The sequence below is a fragment of the Equus caballus genome, chromosome 1 (assembly GCF_041296265.1).
Source record: "Equus caballus isolate H_3958 breed thoroughbred chromosome 1, TB-T2T, whole genome shotgun sequence".
Classification (NCBI taxonomy): Eukaryota; Metazoa; Chordata; class Mammalia; order Perissodactyla; family Equidae; genus Equus; species Equus caballus.
This window is the reverse complement of record NC_091684.1, coordinates 145,554,445-145,575,439: the sequence shown is the minus strand read 5'-3', so window position 1 is coordinate 145,575,439 and position 20,995 is coordinate 145,554,445. Positions and strand designations below refer to the sequence as shown.

Here is a 20,995-nt window from a genome sequence, read left to right as displayed (position 1 = left end):
AGTCTGACAAACAGCAAACAAATCTTCGGTGATTTAGAAGGGTAGTCCTGACAGCCAAGAGTCTACCCAAACTGGGGGATTTGGTGTCAGAAAAGAAGAGTTCTCATTTGGCACTCCAAGACCTAAACATTTGTGTAAGAGTCCCAGAATCTCTGTCTTTCTGTCTCTGACTCCCTTTCATCAAGTTGGAAGACACCAGGCAACAGCTACCTTGAAGCCCAATAGCTCCTGCCAAACCAAGCCACTCCCCTTGTCTCCAGTCATGTCAGTCCAGTACTGGTGGTCTGTGCTTTTGCTTGGGGGGTTTCTCTGCCTGCAATATTTTCCCTTCACGCCCTAGCCGCTGAAGTTCATACGTACACCTTTTTGAAGCAGTTAACCAAGAAATGAAAATAAAGTGAATTGCTCATGTAGAATTTTACCATACTGTAAAGGGCCATTGGCCTTCAAGAAATTTATCCTTGGTTAATTTTCTATTTGATTTCCTTGATAACTGTCAAATTTTTCCCATTCTTTCTGCCAAATGTAAACAGAGTGGACAATGGTAAATATAGTGGAAAGAGCACAAGCTTTGGAATCTGATATGAGTACAAATCTTAGCTCTGAATCTCCTAAGTACTACGATTGTAGCTAAGACATTTAACTGCTCTGAGCCTAGTTTCTTCATCTGTTAAATTGGGATAATACGTGAAGGATAACCAGACTTATTGTGGTGATCATTTTACAATATATACAAATATAGATTCATTATGTTGTACACCTGAAACTAATATATGTCAATTATACTTCAATAAAAAACGACAAAAAATTGAGATACTACTACCTACTTTATAAGGATTGTTATGAGGATTCAATGAGAAACTTTATATATAGGAAGAGTAATCAATAAATGTTACTTAACACAGGAGGGAACAGGAATAAAAATATAGGAGAACTACAATGCATTAAACAAGAGGTTGACTCAAATAAGTTTATTTGTAAGGTTCTAGGTTAGTTGCAGTGAGGTATACAAAAGAAGTATTACTTCCATTTTTAGTGGAAATCCAATCTAACATGGATTAAATTATTTGATTTGACAATGTCAAGTCAGTTAATAAAAGCACTTTACCAGTCATAACATTTCTGTTTACAAAGCCCTGTGTCAGTGAGGATTGTTACTTTTGTAGTTGTAGCTTCTGATTACACCACAATATTATAACAATAAAAATATAATTTTACTCACAACCCCAATGCACTACACATCTGTTTTTCCTCCCCAAGACTGTTTCATTGGATACCTAATTTTTAGTTATAGGACAATGGATACACTAACATCTTCCCCTGCCACAGTAGCCACAATGATTTGTATTTTACAGAAGAGGAAACAGGTTTAGAAATGTCAGATGCAGGGGCAAGGGCAGGAATTTAATCCAGATCATTCCACTACCTTTACTGCCGGCACTGGACCTTTCCTTTGCTCTTTCCTCTCCCCTTTCCCGTTCCTCTCACTTTTTCCTTTCCTCTTTTCCTGTCTTGTCCTGATCCTCCCACCCTTCTGCCCAAGGCTGGATCACACCTTTCTCATTTTAAAATCTTCTGCACATCATATAGTCATAAATATTCGACAAATATTTATTGAGCACTGACCATAACACATACCAAACTGTGCTAGGTGCTGGCAAAACGATGGAGAGCTTACATGAATCACGAATCACACAAATCACATTTACCTTTTTTTTTCGTTCGCTTCTCCCGAGAATCTTAGCTTTTGAGTAAACGCCACAATTCCCACTCCTTTAGCACATGTTTGAGTCTCAACCACAAAACACAGGGCGGCTCTGAGCCACCCAGAAGCGCCTATTCCGCGACCCAGGCCAACTGAACCTAAACTCCAACTCGAAATTTCCGGAAGAGGAATATAGGTCAGAAATGGCATTTCCAGGTTGTTCTTAGAACCAACTTCCGCCCACCCAGCACAAACGTAGAGAGACATCCATACGTGACGTCTTGTCGACATTCACAGAAGGCGTCCTTCGTCTGCTTTATTTTTGTTTACCGTAGGGGCCGAGATTTTTAAAAAGGAGAGTAGGCAGAAAAAAAAACCGGTTGTTATGACAACCAAACATGTCTGGAAAATTCAGCCAATCAGCGTGCGGGAATGCTTCCGGCTTAGCCAATGGGAAGGCGCACTGTACGTAGGGCCGCCCAATGGGGGCGCGAGCGGCGCGGTATTTGAATCCTGGAACAAGGCGACATCGGGAAGAACCCCGGCGGTGCGGGCCCGCAGTGCAGATCCAGCAGTGTGGCTGAGGCTTGTGCCCTCCGGCTCCAGACCTCGTTCCTCCTGGCGCCCGGCCGGCACTCTTGCCTGCCCCGACCCTCATGGCGCTGCTCCGACGCCCGACGGTGAGTGGGCCCGGCGACCCCCTACACCGGCCGGGGGCTGCAGCCCCGCAGCCCCCGCAGACGCCTCTCGCTTCTCCCTCTTCTGCTCAGAGCTTCTTGGTCCCAACCGGCGCCGCTTTCCCCTTCTTCCGGCTGCCTGCTTCCCCCGCGCCCGGGCCCTGCGGCCTGGCCTCTCTGGCTGGCCTCTCTCTGCCAGGGTTCCGCTCTCCCTTACCCGCTCCCGCCCCGGCCCCTCCCTGCCCTCGGGTGGGGGAAGTGCGGGAGTGCGCCTCGGAGGTGGCGTTTGTCAAGGGAGCCTCCGGAGCACGGGGCCCAGTCCTCAGCGAGCGATCCCTGAATGCTCTTTGTTGTTAGAGAGCTGTGCAAATACAGGTTCTTAGGATTTCCTTCCTCTCTTCTCAAACTCCTTGCCAGCAAAGGGATCCGTGGTGGGGCTGCGGAGCAGAAGGACTGGAAGAAATTCCATAGGCAGGCAAGTGTTCTGAATGTTTGATCAGGCCACAGCCGTGGCTGTTTTTCAGATTTTTCGCATTTTGCTTTGCGTGAGTTTCCCATTGATTTCTGCACACGAAGTCTTCCAGGCTAAGTTCACTAATGTATGGGCTTGTCCCTTTAAAAAAATTTCGTTTCTTTACTCAAGTGTAATAGACATTTTGCACATAATTTGAAGCAATATGGCAGACTGAGAGAGAAGGATCCAAATTCGTTTATTTCATCTTTGCAGAAGTCAAAGTGTTAATGGTGTTTTGGACTTTTCTTTTTTTGTGGGCTTGAATTGTACCTGGATCTGCTTTTCCTTTGCTGAAAAAAAGAGGGCCCTGACACACCTGAGGTCCATCCTCCTGGCTGCGGCCTAGTAAAAGCTGCCAATCCTCCCTTCCAGATGGAAGTAAACTTAGTCAGACTACCAGGCTTCAACCCATAAGCGTTAAACTTTCAAATACTTATTAAAATTGGCAATTACTGCTGGAAAAATTGAACAGTGTGTCTTTTGAGAATCTTAGTAAGTTGGATACATTCAGTATTTAATTCCTATCCTTCTGCAGATTTAAGTCAAACTGACAAGCAATATGTCTACTCTATCGCATAACGTTCTTTCATAGTCCAATTCTTTCTATTGAGGGAAGGCTTGAGTTTTTCCCTGCTCCTCTGTCTGTCCTGGTAAGTTCATTCAAACCCCCTGTTGGGAGATTTTTTTTTAGGATTAGGACCCCCAATTCTTGGGGATAGGACATGCTGGTTTTTTTCTCATGAAATGTTTATCACTTCTATAATAAAATTAACTTTTCTGTTGAATTGCTTTTTCTAGCAAGTTTTGTTTCTGAGCACATTCTGTCTAAAGCAGGTTAAGGTCAACTAAGGATTTTTATTCATGCAATTCCAACTTTCTCTGACTTTGAAAGTAAAACTGTTTTACCCACAAAAACTATTTTCTTTCTAAGTATTCTTAGTATAAGAGTCCATGCTATGGCAACCTCATTTTAAAAGGCTGCATCTCTGAAGATATGTCTACAGAAGTACCTCTTATGTCCAGAATGGCATGAGAATCAAAGCTAGTTTAGGTTTTAAAGGTGAATGAGTGATTTGTCTAATTGATAGTGATGTTGTCAATTACAGATAGCATTTTTAGATTTCCTAAAATGTACCTTTTTCCTCTGGCAAATAGATCTCAGCATATCCACCGTTACCTAATAAATTCTAAATTTGGGCATCTGACATTAGCAAAGTATTGTAAATTGTCTCAACTGAATTTGTTTTTTTAGGTGTCCACTGATTTGGAGAATATTGACACAGGAGTTAATTCTAAAGCTAAGAGTCATGTGACTCTCCGGCGGGCAGTTTTAGAAGAAATTGGAAACAGAGTTACAACCAGAGCCCCACAAGTAGCTAAGGTAACAAGCTTGAGGCGTGTACACATGCGCCCTGGGCTGATTCTGTACAGCGTTGAGGGCCTGCTCTGGCTGTCTTACCCTATTCACATTTCTTTTTCTTTGTAGAAAGCTCAGCACACCAAAGTACCTGTTCAACCCACCAAAGCAACCAATGCCACCAAACAATTGAAACCTACTGCTTCTGTGAAACCAGTGCAGATGGAAATATTGGCTCCGAAGGTAGGAAGTTCTGAACTTACAAACATACTTAATGATGTAGGCTGGTTTTGGCTGGACTGCAAGGGTGCCTTTATCATCACGGCAACTTTCGAAGAATATTCGTAGCTGGGGCTCTCCTTTATTTATTTTTTGGGAGAAGACTTGCCCTGAGCTAACATCTGTTGCCAATCTTCCTCTCTCTCTTTTTTTTTTTTTTTCTCCCCAAAGCCCCAGTACATAGTTGTGTATCCTAGTTGTAAGTCATTCTTGTTTTTCTATGTGGGATGCCACCACAACATGGTATGATGAGCGGTGTGTAGGTCTGCACCCAGGATCTGAGCTGGCGAACCCTGGGCCACCAAAATGGAGCATGCGAGCTTAACCACTCTGCCATGGGGCTGGCCCCTGGAGCTCTCCTTCAAATGAACATATATGTTTTTTTAGTAATGGTCCCTTAATATGATGTTTTGACCTTGAATAACAAAGTTAGTTACCTTAATACCCAAATAAATGTAGTGATCTCAGAGTGAAATTTGGTAGGTTTTGTTAAAAGAATCCACTATTAGAATGAACTTGCCCATGGAGGCTGTGGAAGCCCTCAGTTCTGAGACTCAAACTCATGTAAGAACAAGGTAATGCCAAAATTCTGTGTGTCGCAGTCTGTGACTGGTTAGCTGAGTTGAAGTTAGAACGCTGATGGACCCATTGCCCTGTTCACTTTCCACCATGTTCAAGTTCATGCATGCTCTCATCCACAGGTTACGTACATTTGTGTAATTAATGAGACAAGCACTGTTGTAGGTGCTGACAATACAAGAGTAACTACTTCACTCTTTCCAGCTCAAAAAAATATGTATATTAGTGTATGTTTGAAATTTTTCAAAGTAAAACATTGGCTATGTTTGAGAAATATATATATTGAGCACTTGCTATACATATCCGATTGTATTAAGGCTGATGGAGACGTTTTCCCTTGAGGAGACTTATCCAGAAGGGGCATATGTACCTACAAATTAAATTAGTGATCCTAGGGAATGACGCTGGGCCATGGATGACCGAATGTCAAATGACTGCCGTAGATGGAAGGGCCATCCTACAGAAAGTGCATCTAAAGGAGGGCGAGAACACCGTGGGAAACTTCACGGAATAAGCGTGATTTGTAAGGACAGGGAGAAGCTGATAGAAAAGAGCACCTTTTTAGAGAACGAAGCAGCAATAGGAATCAGGGCACCAAAGTGGAAATAGGCCTATAATCACGTCCTTTGGGCAAGGAGTCAGCAAGTCTAAATTGATCAGAAGATTCATGTGAGGAAGCAGAAGTTTCAAGGTGGGAAGAAGGTTGTGGTTGGATTTGAAGGCCTTGGAATTTGGATTTTGTCTCGTTGGGCAGTGAGGAACCTCTGAAAAGTTTTGAGGAGGCGAGAAGTGATCAAGTGTAGGGTGGCCATGGAAGGGACGTAAATTAGGAGGATTGCAATTGTCCGAGCAAGAGCTGATGAGGGGCTTCAACCAGCCCAGATCTCCCCTAAGTGTTCACACATAGACCACATCAAATGTGTTAGCATGTGCCCAAACTCCCTTCAGGGACGGCATCCTGCATTTAGGAGGAACTCTTTGAATGTGTTGCTTGGAGTGAAGGAGTGAGACCCTTAAGCATTTGACTATTTAAGACCCCCTTTATGGAATAAATTAATAAAAAACAGGAAAGTGAGGAGAGGGGGTAGCTTTGGGGGGAAGGTGTCTCGTTTGGCTTTAGATTTGTTGAGATAATGGACATCCACCTGGAAATGCAGCTGGAAATGTGCCAGCAACACCTGAAGGACAGGAACAGACTTGTGAGCCTTCTACTTAGAGGCAATGGTTGCAAGCATGTTGCTGTTAATAAGACAGGAAAAAAAGGTTCAAGAACTAAAGGTCAGAACAGATAGTCAAGGTGAACCTTCTGTTAATAGGCCTTTCCTGGGAGGTTTCTAGTGACCTCCTAAATGCCAAACCCAAAGCAGCTTTTTAGACCTTGACCTCTTGACCTTTATGCAGCATTTCCTAAGGGTGACTGAATGTGGTTCCTCCCACGTTTCAGAAGGGCGATTTAGCAATATACTACAAATGGTTTTTCTCCGTATCCACTATGTCTGTTTTTAAAATTTATCCTAAGAACATGATCAGAGAGACAGACGAAGACTTTTAAATAATGTTAAATGAAAATCTCTTATATAATGGAGAAATATTCTATAATACAAGATCAATTAAATCCATTTAATGAAGAACTATGAAACCACGAATAGCATGTTTTAGTAGAATATTTAAAGATATCAAAATGCACATTATATTAGTGAAAAAATCAGATTATAACACAATATAATGCAGTGCAACCCTGGATTTGCTTTTTTTTAAAAGATTTTATTTTTCCTTTTTCACCCCAAAGCCCCCCCCCAGTACATAGTTGTATAGTCTTAGTTGTAGGTCCTTATAGTTGTGGCATGTGGGACACCGCCTCAGCGTGGGCTGATGAGCGGCACCATGTCCGCGCCCAGGATCCGAACCGGCAAAACCCTGGGCAGCCGAAGCAGAGCACACGAACTTAACCACTTGGCCACGGAGTCAGCCCCCCAGAGTTGCTTTTTAATAGTGTTCATTTATATTCAAAATACTGATGTAGTTATTTTTGAACATTGTGTTGAGCTTAAAATTGACTTTTATTTTCTTCCTTAAAGTTTTCAGACTTTTCGCCATAGGTACATATTACTTTTCAAATCAGAGAAGAAGGAAAAAAGGCAAATTAAAAAAAAAAAAGCAGGGGGTGACCCGATGGCCGAGTGGTTGAGTTCATGCGCCTGCTTGGGTGGCCCAGGGTTTCACTGGTTCGGATGCTGGGTGCGGACATGGCACCGCTCGTCAGGCCATGCTGAGGCGGCGTGCCACATAGCACAACCAAAGGCACTCACAACTAGAGTGTACAACTATGTACTGGGGGGCTTTGGGGAGAAGAAAAAGGCAAATAAAGAAGATTGGCAACAGTTGTTAGCTCAGGTGCCAATCTTTAAAAAAAAAAAAAAAAAAGGAGAAAAGCAAAGAACCAAAAAATGTTATGAACAAAACAAAGGAGAAATTTCCTCCTGTGACCTCCACAACTCCACTCTTTCTGAGTTCCCTTTACTCCACGTCTCCTCGGCTGACTCCTTTTTCTCTAGCTCCCTGGCAAAATGGAGGCCACTGCGTTTCAGATAAAGAATTATGGACCTGTGGCTCAGTTCATATAAAAATCACTTCTGTGGTTGAAAAGTGCTTCTCGTTTTAGAAGACATCAAGCATTAATGAACAATAATTGTTTCCAATTCAAACACACTTTCCTCTGGGCAACTGAGTACAGAAGAGACTGTTAAGTCTGTAATTTACGGGGAGCCCCTCGCCTGGCCTGTCTCTGGTCAGCCGTCTGGCCTTTGCTTTGTCGCCATCCTCTCTATCTGCAGTCATTGCTGCCCGTTTAAGCCCTTCCCCGAGGTGAGGAAATGCCAGTTGAGCACAGGGTTTCTGGCAGCAGGAAGCCCTGGAAAGCTTCTAACATAAGCCATGTGTTCATGAAAGCAGAAGCCCCGGACTTCTAACCGAATTCGTACCAGCCTCCCTGAAAAACTGGAGAGCAGGGTCTTCCTTTATAGCAGACGGAGCAACTGAATCGCAGAGGGCCCTCCTGAGGCCTGGAGGGGGCCCTGCAAGAGGGGTTTGCCGCAGCTTAGCATCCTGCAGTAACTGGAGGAACCTGTGTTTTTTGCTGACTAATGAGGTTTGGCAAACGCAGAGCAGCTTGAAAGGAAGGAGAAGGCTCTTCTAGCCCCTTGGTTGATGGACACTGGGGAGACCAGTTGAATGAAGCCCCTTCTCTGTCCCTGGGTAGCTCCCCATCCAGTCGGGGATGGAAGGAGTGAAAACATGAGTTACAATCCCCGTTGCCGGAGGTGCGGCAAGCTTAGGAGCTGTCCTGGGTCACAGCCGGAAATTCGAATGACCTTTTAGAATTTACAGATTTGATGTAAACACTAAATTCAGTGATAGTCATTGTTCAAGTGTAAAGATGTTTTATAGCCTAACTTCCCCTGATACAAAAACTATCCATAAAAAAGAACTAAGCACAACTGTTCACATTAAAAAAAAGAATGCCTTTTATTTTCAATTACACAAGAAACACAGGCTTAAGAAAACAAAACAATGCAGAAATCCATAAAGTACATAGAATAAAAGGTCAGTTCATTTTTACTACTCTCCCTACCCCGCAAATGCCATTCCGTTGCGTTCTCTGAAGCCCGTCAGTGACTGATTTTCCCTTCCTCTCATCGCGTGTGCCTTTGTGTGCACGAGGACACGCTCACTGCCACAAATCCTGAACTGGCTGATCAGAATGGGCAGTTTTTCTTGGAGTCCTTCCTTGCTGCGCTTAATTGACATTATCTATCATAAATTTGGTAAATAGAGGAACTCTGTGCTTTACCACAGCTTGTGTAAATACCTATATATTTGCATGTTAATCTCCATCTGTTCCCTCAACACACCCAGCTCAGTGACTATCAGTCCTGGGAAAACTTCAGCAGCCTTTGCTCAACTCCACCTGGCTCCTTGCCAAACAGGACGTTTCGAGTTCAGCAAAATCTCACATCTTTATTGTTTCATCTGATAAGAATTTTCACTTGTCTCTGACAACCCACAGATGTCATTCGTTAATCTAATTTGAAGGTTTTTATTCTCAGACCACTCTTGTCATTCAAAAGTTTGTGACGTTAACTAGCCAATACTTTTTTGTTTTGTTTTGTTTTTTTGAGGAAGATCAGCCTTGAGCTAACTGCTGCCAGTCCTCCTCTTTTTGCTGAGGAAGACTGGCCCTGAGCTAACATCCATGCCCATCTTCCTCTACTTTATATGTGGGACACCTGCCACAGCATGGCTTTTGCCAAGTCGTGCCATGTCTGCACCCGGGATCAGAACCGGCGAACCCCGGGCTGTCAAAGCGGAATGTGAAAATTTAACCGCTGCACCATCGGGCTGACCCTGCCAATACGGTTTTTAACTTTGCTTGGCGCAGGTGCTGGACCGAGGACTGCACAGTTGGCCCACGGGGCTCAGGCTACTGCCTGCAGAATGAGTGGGATCTTAGAGAAGGTTTGAGCATAATTAAATCATGCTGGAGTCCAAAAGGACTGCTTTCAAGCAATTCTAAATTAAGGGCCGCAACAGTCTCATCCTGGTGGCTTTTGGATATGGCTAAAGTCAGGTGACCTTCTGAGTAGACCCAGGTAAACATTGCAGGCTGCTGAGGCAGCATGTGGGGTACGGGGCGATAACCTCTGCCTCCTTAAACCAGGCTTCCTGGTACTGCCTGCCCTTCCTGGCGAGAGTGATGATGCTCATCCCTGGAAAAGGTAACCTTACACTGAAGCGACATGTGCTTATTAAAGTGCACATCTGATTCTAGTCACTCTTGGTCAATTCCTTGAGTGTGTTCACTTACCTTTGGATAAAATCTAAACTCTTTAGCCAGGCTCTTGCTCACCTTTCCAGCTCATCATCTTCTTCTTTTTTTTTTTTTTTTGGTGAGGAAGATTGGCCCTGAGCTAACATCTGTTGCCAATCTTCCACTATTTTGTATGTGGGACCCTGCCACAGCATGGCTCAAGGAGGGGGTGTGTTGGTCTACACCTGGGATCTGAATCCTCTAACCCCAGCCTGTGAAGCTGAGAATGCCAACTTGACCACTAGGCTGCCACCGGGCCAGCCCCTCCAGCCCATCTTCTCACACCTCATGTGCCACCTCCCACCATCCCAAATCAAAGTGCAGTTCGCAGACTTGCCTTTACTTCTTGGCTCCCCCTGGGACTTCGTACTTGCTTACCTTTTGCTCACTCATTTTCCCTGAGGTCCTACCCTCCCTGGTACCCTTGTCTAGGTTCCCCCCGGTACCTCGAGTAGCTCTTCTTGTTCTTTCTAGTCCCTGGAGGTCCTTAAATTCTCGCATAAATGGTATGCCCATCTGCATACCCCTTGCTCACCCGGCTCTTCCTCAGTTAAGACCTTTGCTTAAGCGGGAGGGACATGTTCTGAAATGCTATATATATTTTGTTATTGTTATTGTTTTATCGTTCTCTAAGACTGGAAACTATAATCACTGAACGTTAATGTAAATTAAAGTTGTCTGTTTATTATTCAGTCGTCTCTTTCTTTCTATATTTTATTACTTTAATATATATTCTTTATAGCCTAGCAGCCCCGTTAGGTTTTACTTTCAGAAGTATCTCTTACTCTTTTCAAAAGTAATGGTTTATTTATGCTTCATTATTAAACACTTGTTTTAACTTACTTTATAAATGTTTCATTTGCGTGATTTTTATAAATAATCGCCCAGTCAGCATAAGAAAATAAAACACTGGGTGTGAACTGGCTCAGTGTTTCCTTCCTCCTCCTCTTTTATTCATAGGCTGGGATGTGCCTTTGTGCTTTGTAGTTGCCAAACAATTTCTCGATTTAGAATAAATTAGTTGATGAAAAAAACATTACACTTGCAGAAGAGGCTGCTGCTAAAGTGAGCTGTCAGCTCTGGCGTCTAAGTTTCTTTTGCTCTGTAAGTATTTATGAGCACCTGCTGTGTCAGGGGTGATACAGGTGTGTGAGATGCCTCAGTGGACAAAGCCAACTTAAATAAAGGTAAGCTTATAGAGCTCTCATTCTAGCAGAGGTCACAGAGAGTAACGCACATCGTGCCTAAGTAAACTCCATAATCTATTAGAAGATTATGGTTCTACGGGGAAAAACACAGTAAGAGAGGTGAAATGTATGCGTAGGGGAACAGGAGCAGGTGGTGGTGTTAAATAGGAGTCAGGGTAGACCTCCCTGAGAAGGTGACATGTGAGCAAAACGTGAAGACGGTGAGGGAATTACCCACGAGATTCAGGGACAAGAGCATTCTGGGAAGAGGGAGCCGGCTTGCAGTGAGGGAGGCCCAGCCGGGAGGCTGGAGTGAAGCAAGCCACGGGGAGAGAAGCGGGAGTGGGATCAGGAGGGGAAGGGAGGGCCAGATCACGCAGGGCCCAGAGGCCCCTCTGACAACTTAGGTTCTCACTTGGAGTGAAAATAGAGAGGTTTAAACAGAGGAGTGTATCTCTGAAACCTTCATCTACTGCATCTTGAATTATTCACCTGACTCTGGAATTTATTTGTTTTAGCTTTAACATATTTCAAAAATGCCCATGATACTTTTAAACTGGTTGGCTCTGCACGTATCTGTGGCTAAGCCTCCTCCTAAGGTGCTAATAGCCGTGTTTTCATTTGTCGACGTAGGCTCCTTCTCCCACACCCGAGGATGTCTCCATGAAGGAGGAGAACCTCTGCCAAGCTTTCTCTGATGCCCTGCTCTGCAAAGTCGAGGATATTGATAATGAAGATTGGGAGAACCCTCAGCTCTGCAGCGACTACGTTAAGGATATCTACCAGTACCTAAGGCAGCTGGAGGCGAGTGGGCCTTTGTGGTTTGGTTGTACAAGCAATACAGAATTGACCACACAGCTGGGAAGGAAACGAGGTCAGCTTGTTAAACTTTTAATTCCACCGACAGGTTCTGCAATCCATAAATCCACATTTCTTAGATGGAAGAGATATAAACGGACGTATGCGTGCCATCCTGGTGGACTGGCTGGTACAAGTCCACTCGAAGTTTAGGCTGCTGCAGGAAACCCTGTACATGTGCATCGCCATTATGGATCGGTTTTTACAGGTGAGTGCGGCTGCCGGGACTTTGTACCGGCGGCTCACTGAACATCGCGTTTATGCAGTGCCAAGCCGTGGTCCCTCTGAAGAAAAGACTAAAAGGCAGTTTCTGAGAAGCCAAAGAGCTTCAGGTGCTAGAAACGGAAGGCGTCCAAGTGTCGAATCTCTGATGATGCTGACCATGCTGACCGTTGCTAGACATTTCTGTTAGGTCAGCCCGCTGAAAATGCTCAGGGGAAATACTGCATTGCCACAATCTGTCATCAAAGGAAATATAGGACGTCAGTGTGAAGCCTGTGGTGCCTTGGATGCTGGTTTTCCAGGCCCACTTGTGCAATTTCCGTAGTTCGGCACTCTTTGGTATTGTTTTCTCATGTGAAAAATGAGGAGTTTGGTTAGAGAACTTCACGGTTTCCAGCCAGCTGTGGCAGTGAATCTCTGTAGACGAGGGAGGAGGCAGAATATTTTAAAAAGGAGCCAGGGGTATGTGTGGGGAGTGTACTGAGGTTGCGAGGTCTCAAAAAAGTAAAGAGGAATGTAAGAAACTATGCTGAGATGCAGAGGTGATCATCAAAATACTTATCAGCTGCTAATGCAAAAACACGGACCAGTGAGAAGAAATGCCAGACATAAACCACTAGTGTGTTATCTACCAAAAGGTCACCCTGTGGATGAGGATTTGTTTATTTAAAGTCAACATTTATGATAGAGGTTTAGGTCACGTACAAATTCTGCCCGAGCAATACAGTAATAACTGTGTTTATAATAATGACCCCAAGATACTGCAAAATCCTAAGTAATCATAGACTCAGTGGTTCTCCTTATACAGTCCTCTCGGGTAGGAAAGCACAGTTATATTTAGATTCTCAATAATGAAAATTATTGAAGCAAGAAAAGCAAAGTTTCAGTTTGAAAAAAAAAGGGAACACTTATACCCTAGACTGAGTCATTTTCCCTGACTCTGAAGCGTCTTTGAAAGATTCTTCAGGCTGAATAACGAGTGTACTTTGGTGAGGATGAAGGAAACGTCTGAGACACCCCCTTCCTCGTCCCTGGGCATCCATGGAATTCCTGCTGTTTTGTTTGGCCTCGTCTTGATTCAGACCATGTTGATGGCGTGTGGGGGCCGCCCCAGACCCTCAAGCTGGGATGATGTGGGGGGAGCAGCGACTAGGAGATGGTCGCCAGATGTAACTCTTCCCTGCTCAGCAGTCGAGTGATCTTGGACTGGTGTCTGAATCTCTTCTCAGGCCATCTATGTGTAAGTGGGGAAAAAATAGCGTATTGCCGAGGATTTTTGTGAGGATTCAATGAGATGGTTGTTAGAATCTTAGCACCGTGCCTGGCACACAGTGGGTCCTCAGTAACCGACAGCTGCTATGAGCAGTGGTGGTACCTGCTATTACCATTCAGGTTTCTTGTGCCCTTAAGAGGAGTACGAGCAGAGATGACGAGCACTTCTCCAGAACTTGGTTCCCTGTCACTTTCTTCTACCCAGAACCCCAGTCCTCTTGTTAGATGTGACTTCTGACACATTCCTCTTCAATTAGGTTCAGCCAGTCTCTCGGAAGAAGCTTCAACTGGTTGGGATTACGGCTCTGCTTTTGGCTTCCAAGTATGAGGAGATGTTTTCTCCAAATATTGAAGACTTCGTTTACATCACAGACAATGCTTATACCAGTTCCCAAATCCGAGAAATGGAAACTCTAATTTTGAAAGAACTGAAATTTGAGTTGGGTCGACCTCTGCCACTACATTTCTTAAGGCGGGCCTCGAAAGCCGGGGAGGTGAGTGCCTCTGGGTCTGGGGCAGACTTTATTTTGCTGCTTCTCTCATCCTAGAAACATTGATCCAATTACAGGAAAGCTTATGAATTTATAGGAAGCCTCTTTTAGATAAGTCCTAATGCTTGTCTCATCCGTTCTTCAGAGAAAAGACCTCCCGTTCTGTGTTTGTCATATTGTGGAATAGAGCTGGCTGTTCCTGGGAGGGAAAAGTGACTTAAGTGGATTTGCGTTCCTAGGCCTTCACCCAGAATTTTGCAGGAGAGGAGTAACAGCTGTGCTTTTTACTGTCCTTGGCTGTTCTTTCATAGGTGGATGTTGCACAGCACACTCTAGCCAAATATTTGATGGAGCTGACTCTCATTGACTACGACATGGTGCATTACCACCCTTCTAAGGTGGCAGCGGCTGCTTCCTGCCTGTCCCAGAAGGTTCTAGGCCAAGGAAAATGGGTGAGTGTTGCATTTAAGAAGAAATTAGTTTGGTTATATTTTAGGCTTTCTTGACATGAAAGGCCTTAGCATTTTCACAACACTATCCTTGAAGCAATTGTTAAAAGTCCAAAGGCCTAGAAGAAAGCTGCTTGGAAAGACTCAGTTGGAGTCTGAGGGACTACACCGTGGTACCCAAGTGTATTGTAGAGTTATAAAGAATGAGGAAGGCCAGTGAGAACTGATAGGCTAAGATTTCTGGGATATTTTGTTAAGTGAAACAAGCAAGTTGTCAAGCACACAAGACAAAGCAAGGCCAAGGCCTGACTGATGTAGCCGGTAAAGACAGAATGAGCCACTTGTACGTTCATACAAAGAGCCGAAGATGCCAGCTCCCTGGGTGCTCGACTCACACTGAAAAGGACAATGCCGAGACAAAAGGGGCCGGATGACTGCAAGGCGAGTCATGGGATACCCTGCTGTAGATGAGCTGATTGTAGACTGCCGCTAAGCGGCTTTATAGTCTGTAGCTGTCCGCTGAGAGCAGCAGAGCGGCAGCCTCACCAGAACCCAGGAGGGAATAAGAAATGGCCTCCTGACAGCCTCCCAGGGGAGAGAGGGAGGCGAGCGGGAGATGGCTTGGAGGCAGCTCCTCCCAAGCTTGCCACCCCCTCCTGCTCCAGGAGGATCACAAGGCCTTTTGCCAAGACAGGTCAGCCGTGGCTCAAGCCTTTGTCAGCTGGTCTATGTGGATCCGTGCAAGATTGCCAGGGCACCGTGGCGGAGTTGTGCCTCCACACGAGAGTGTACAGTTTACATTTTATGTAAGAAAGAAGGGAGATGAGAGAGAGTATATGTATATGTGTTTATGTATTTGCTAATTTCTAAAAAAATACAGGAAGAATAGACCAGAAACTAATGAAAATGGAGATCTATGGGGCTGAGTGGGATCAGAGTAGAAGGTGAAGGATGGGAGCAGGACTTCTGGTTGTAACTTTTTATTAACCTGTATACAATATAAGGTGACTTTTGAACAATATGAATATTTTATGCACATCCTAAAGTGGAATTAAACAAACAAACAATGTCACTGTATATCAAATTGGTAAAGACCACAGATGGAAGAATTAATTGAAATAACTTTTGAACACAGCATTCTGACTGTGCATCTTTAGTGGGGTGTGAAGTTAGACAAAACAAAGGACCAACAAAGGAAACACACTTAAAGTTTACTTAGGAGGTTGATTGTTAATAGTAATCTGTTATTGTAATTCTGAAACTACTCATGTATACTGTAGGATAAAGCAAATAAACATTCATGTTACTAAGGATTAAAATTTTCACTGTAAGAAGAAAGATAAAATATTGTTAACAATTGAAAACAAAAGGGAAAATCCAGTAGTATTAAATCTGTTTTGAAAACATTAGTAAATTCATAATAAAAGGGCCCAGAAACAATGATAACCCGGTAGCAATGGATATACCTAGGGCCCACGTCTTGGATACTGAATACCATTACCCACTAGGAACTAGTTCTCTTTTGAGAAATAGCTGATTTCAGGGCCGTGGCATGGGCACTATAAGGTGAGCCTGGATCAGTTTGTAGCAGATAACAAGCAAATTCTCAAAGATCAGTGGGTCACATCAAAAGGACATAGGAACTGACTTGAGAGCTCTTACTGACTAAATTTGAGCATTACGAAGAATAGTGGCAGTAATAGATTATAACACATTAAAAAACATCCATGAGTCCTTAATGATACAAAAGAAAGAAAGGGAAAAGACAAGAAAGGAATGAAAGACTTTTTTTCCCTTTTTTTAATCAGTTAGAATGCTAGCTAATTGAAGTAGAAAAAATTGTAGAGTTAGAAATCCACCAATTTTTAATCCCCAATCTAATAATTGATTCAAGCGAGGATCATCAATTGATGTTTATATCATTAGGTGACATAATTTTGGGGAACAAGATTCCCATGGTCTCAAAATATCCGCACACACAAACAGTAATTCTGAAGAAAAACTGTGCTTTTGTGGAGACATCTGGCCCTTAGCACCTTGACCCGGTGATCAAGCTCGACGTCGCCAGTGGTGGGACCCCCTGATTTGACCTGCCTCCTGGTGCAGGAGGAAGAATACAGTATCACCTGCACAGGATTTGTGGCCAAGACATTTAACACAAATCCAATCATCAGGAGACACTCAGACAAATCCACAGTATGGGGCATTCCAAAAGTGACTGGCGTGAATCCTTCAAAAAAGTCACTGTCATTTAAAGCTAAGAAAATGGGAGTTGTTTTAAATTAAAAAAGACTAAAGACACAACAACCAAATGTACTGCATGTACCTTGATTGGACCCTGGACCTAAAGAAAAATCTATAAAAGATATTTTTGGAACAATTGGAGAAATTTGAGTATTGACTATACATTAGGTGATATTATGGAATTGTTGATAATGTTTCTTATGTGATAATGGTATTTTGTGGCTATGTAGGAAAATACTTTTTAGGTGTTTAGGTATCTAAACGCTTCTGAAACATTTAGAAGTGATGTGTCAATGTGTCATGAAGATATATATATTCACACACAATTTTTCCTGAACCATTTGCAAGTGTGTTGCAGACACCATGAGAGAGAGAAAGTGGCAAAATGTTAATAATTGATGAATCTACACAAAGGATATCCAGATGTTCATTATATTATTCTTTGAATTTTTCTGTAGATTTGAAATTTTTTAAATAAATAGCTTGAGGCCAAAAAGCCACTGGTACGTGAATGGTACATGGTCCTGGTACCAATGCTCATTTTAGCCAAATTACTTCACTCTTAGACACGCTTCCTTGGGCTCTAAAGCAATTAACTATAGGTCTCCCTGTTTTCTGGGAACTGATTTCAAGTTACCAGTAGTTGTGTGTTATTTCAGGATTCACTCCTGCTTAGTTCTTTCTTTCTTTGAACGATTTTAGGATTAAGATTAAATTGTGGTTTGTTTTCCCATCATATTGTGCATGTGAAAGAGATGTATCTTTGCTTTTAGAATGTTATCACAGAACTGAAATAAAGTCAGGGTATGTGTCTTCATGCACAATAAGCCTTATTATCAGTCAGCAACTGTCCTTTTGCTTGACTTTGGTCTCCGGGCGGCTGGGTCACAGGCTGGCGTGGCGGCTGCGCCGCGTGCTCTCTTCTTCAGGGCTTAGCTGTGTAGGGCCCAACGAGGGAGTCTGGGGTGGTCTTAGTGCTTCTGGACTGGTAGATTAGATAGCTGCCTATGGCCCAGTTTCTTTCTTAATTCTGAACCTCTTTCCCTGGCTGACGATACTGATACCGGGGTTCTCGAGCTCTCCCCCAGCCACTGACTGGCAGGGCTTTGATCGGGGGACATGTGACAGGTGCTGGGCCAGGTCTCTGCTCTTACCGTAGAGGGAGCATTCTTTTGTTGGGTTTTGTTTTCACTCTGTCCTCCTTCCATCCCCTTTCAGTGTAGCGATAGAGGTACGCGTGGGAGCTTTATTAATTGTGGAACCCCACTTCCCTGCACAACTGTCTTTAAAAAATAATCACATGGGACCTTTGACACTTGCTTTAGCTGGGAGCTGAAGTCCTGCTCAGAGCCACATCGTCCTGCTTTTACTGGCTGCTTTGCTGTACATGGTGGTGGTTAGGGCTGTGACTGAATGTTCTCCTGTAGCTTTTCCTTAAGTAGTGCCAGCATGTATAAGATGTGCTCTTCCAGAGAAGTGGAGGTTCATCTTGCCCCTTTCCTTTGTATTTGTTCCAGAACTTAAAGCAGCAGTATTACACTGGATACACAGAAAATGAAGTGTTGGAAGTCATGCAGCACATGGCCAAAAATGTAGTGAAAGTAAATGGAAACTTAACGAAATTCATCGTGAGTACTCATTCCTAAGCTGTGGAAGGCATTGGATGACAAGTTTTGTGTATGAGAGTATGTGCACGTATGTATGCGTGTTTGTTTTCACGTGAATAGATTTTTGGTATATGTGAGAGTCTGTCTTAGCACAGACTCTTTCTATTTTTCTAGTGCAGCAGGGGATGGAGCATACTGATACACCCTGAGAGCAGACTTTCTTTAAAACAAGGTAGATAGGCTATGTCCAGGCCCTGGGTAGCAGCCAGGCAGCTGCGCACTGTCTTTATCCACTTGTGTCCCAGCATCCTCAGTAGGGCACTCGGCAAGCAGGAAGGTCTGGTCAACATGAGGTCTGGGACAGCAAGGGCCCACCTCCCATGGCCCTGTGGAAGCCTTGGGTATTCTGGTGATATTTCTCAGGGTCTTTGTCCAGAATCTTTAGGGACACTGACTGGAAGACACCTGAATAGCAAGCATGGTGGAGAAGGAGGGGCAAGCAGCCCAATCGGGAAGTGTCCTGGGGGCCTGATGTCTGGCTCTGTGCGGGCCTCCTGAGAGGAGGAGCCAGAGGAGATCGGGTGCTGTCCTGCACTTGGGTGATGCCAAATATCAGAGCTGACCAGGGGTCTGGGACAAAGGGCAAGGTGTCTGTACCAAGTACCCTTCACCCTGCTCTGCCTCCTTCCGTAGGGTTTCAGCGTGATTTAGCACACTGTGGAAGCATAATGGGTTTCCAGTCCTGAGGGTATCATCTGGGATCTGCCAAGCACTGGTTGCCACGCACTTTTATTGCCAGTATTGCTGCCGTTCCTGGCAAAGCTGTCATGTCCTGATGGCACTTACATATAATAAGCAGCTCCCATCTCCCTCCCCTCTGGTGCCTGATGAGAGAAAGCCTGCTCCTTGGACCTTGAAATAATTTGTTCCCTCCTCACCTATGCTACCAGCTGGGCTCTGTCCATTACTAGGCGTGGAAGGAAATCGCCATGCACAACACATGACCTCAGAGCACTGGCTGGCTTCAGTGATCCAGCAGCATCCTACCGTCTGGAGATTGTGGGTCTGGCCCTTTCATACTTGTCAGTGAGCCCAGGAACAAGGCGTGGGTGGGGGGTGGCTGATGTGTGCTTAATCTGAGATGACTTCTGCAGGCCGTCAAGAGCAAGTATGCAAGCAGCAAACTCCTGAAGATCAGCACCATTCCTCAGCTCAACTCAAAAGCCGTCCAGGAGCTGGCCTCACCTCTGCTGGGCCGGTCCTAGGCTGCCATGGCCTCTGCGGGACAGCTTCCTCCGTCTGTGCGGATCTGGAACACTTGACTTTGTAGATAGCCCTCTGCTCTATTCCGTGGAACCTTTTCTCCAATCTCTTTTCTAAATAGATAGTGAGGAAAAATAAAGCTCTTGATTTTTCTTAAGGTATCCTGTGTGTATTTATTTGTGTGGTCTACACTGAAGACGTCAGGAGAAGCTTGCTTTGACTAATTTCTTTTTGAGCTTTTACGAATAGCACATAAATCATTGCCGTTATGGCTCTGGGAAAGCCCTCCCTGCTATTTTGTCAAATGGAAAAAACTAGAACTTGGCTTCAGTGAATGCTAACCCATTCCTAAACTTCTTGAATATAAAAAGATTGATTGATGATGAAAATTTAAAATAGGAGGATAGGGGCCAGCCCCATGGCCGAGTGGTCAAGTTGGCACGCTCCACTTCAGCGGCCCAGGGTTTCGTTGGTTTGGATCCTGGGCACAGACGCAATACCACTCATCAGGCCACGCTGAGGTGGTGTCCCACATGCCACAACTAGAAGGACATACAGCTGGAATATACAACTATGCATTGGGGGGCTTTGGGGAGAAGAAGGAAAAAAGGAGATTGGCAGCAGATGTTAGCTCAGGTGCCAATCTTTAAAAAAATTTTAAAAAATGGGAGGATAGCCATGACAATTCCCTTTCTAGAACCTATCCAACTATTTAAAAAAAAAAAAAATTTTTTGTTGAGGAAGATTAGCCCTGAGCTAACATCTGCAGCCAGTCCTCCTCTTTTTGCTGAGGAAGACTGGCCCTGAGCTAACATCTGTGCCCATCTTCCTCTACTTTATATGTGGGATGCCTACCACAGCATGGCTTGCCAAGCAGTGCCATGTCCACACCTGGGATCTGAACCCCGGGCCGCCGAAGCAGAATGTGTGCACTTAACCCCTGCACCACCAGGCCGGCCCCCCAACTATTCTTTAGTTCCTATACAGGAACACCTGACCACTAGGGCGATAGCCACTGGAAGTAACCCTCATAACGTGTCTCTCTCAAAGGCACGGTTGGGAGCTGGAAGAGCAGTCCTAAGGGGCCACAGCTGGAAAAGGAAACGGGCCTGTGACATCCTGTTGAAGTTGAAACTTGGAGTGCGTTTTCCTGTTGTGCTGTTTCAACTGCATTACGGGTTACCTTTTTTTTTGTGTGGTGGTGGGCATTTGATCACATTTAACATGGTTTTCTAAGGTGGAATGTATTCTCTGTCTCCGATCACTATCTTAAAAACAAACCTCATAAAGTAAATGAGCCTCTTATAGCAATGACTTCCCAAACTATTAGTTCAACAAGATCTTAATTGGTTTTTTGAGAGAGAGGAGTTAGTCAAACACATTTGGGAAACATCACAAAACTCATGTAAGATTCATAAAGGTTC

General features: G+C 44.2%; 1 protein-coding gene across 1 annotated transcript; it reads left to right on the top strand.

The window, feature by feature from the left end:
• The first annotated feature begins 1,676 nt into the window (after positions 1 to 1,676).
• Positions 1,677 to 19,732, top strand: CCNB2 (cyclin B2). The gene is made up of 9 exons (XM_023616574.2): positions 1,677 to 2,385; positions 4,149 to 4,277; positions 4,383 to 4,496; positions 11,799 to 11,969; positions 12,073 to 12,231; positions 13,775 to 14,011; positions 14,320 to 14,460; positions 18,219 to 18,329; positions 19,463 to 19,732. Exons 1-9 carry the CDS (start codon positions 2,362 to 2,364, stop codon positions 19,571 to 19,573), a joined length of 1,197 nt encoding a protein of 398 aa, XP_023472342.2. The 5' UTR covers positions 1,677 to 2,361; the 3' UTR covers positions 19,574 to 19,732.
• Positions 19,733 to 20,995: the final 1,263 nt, after the last annotated feature.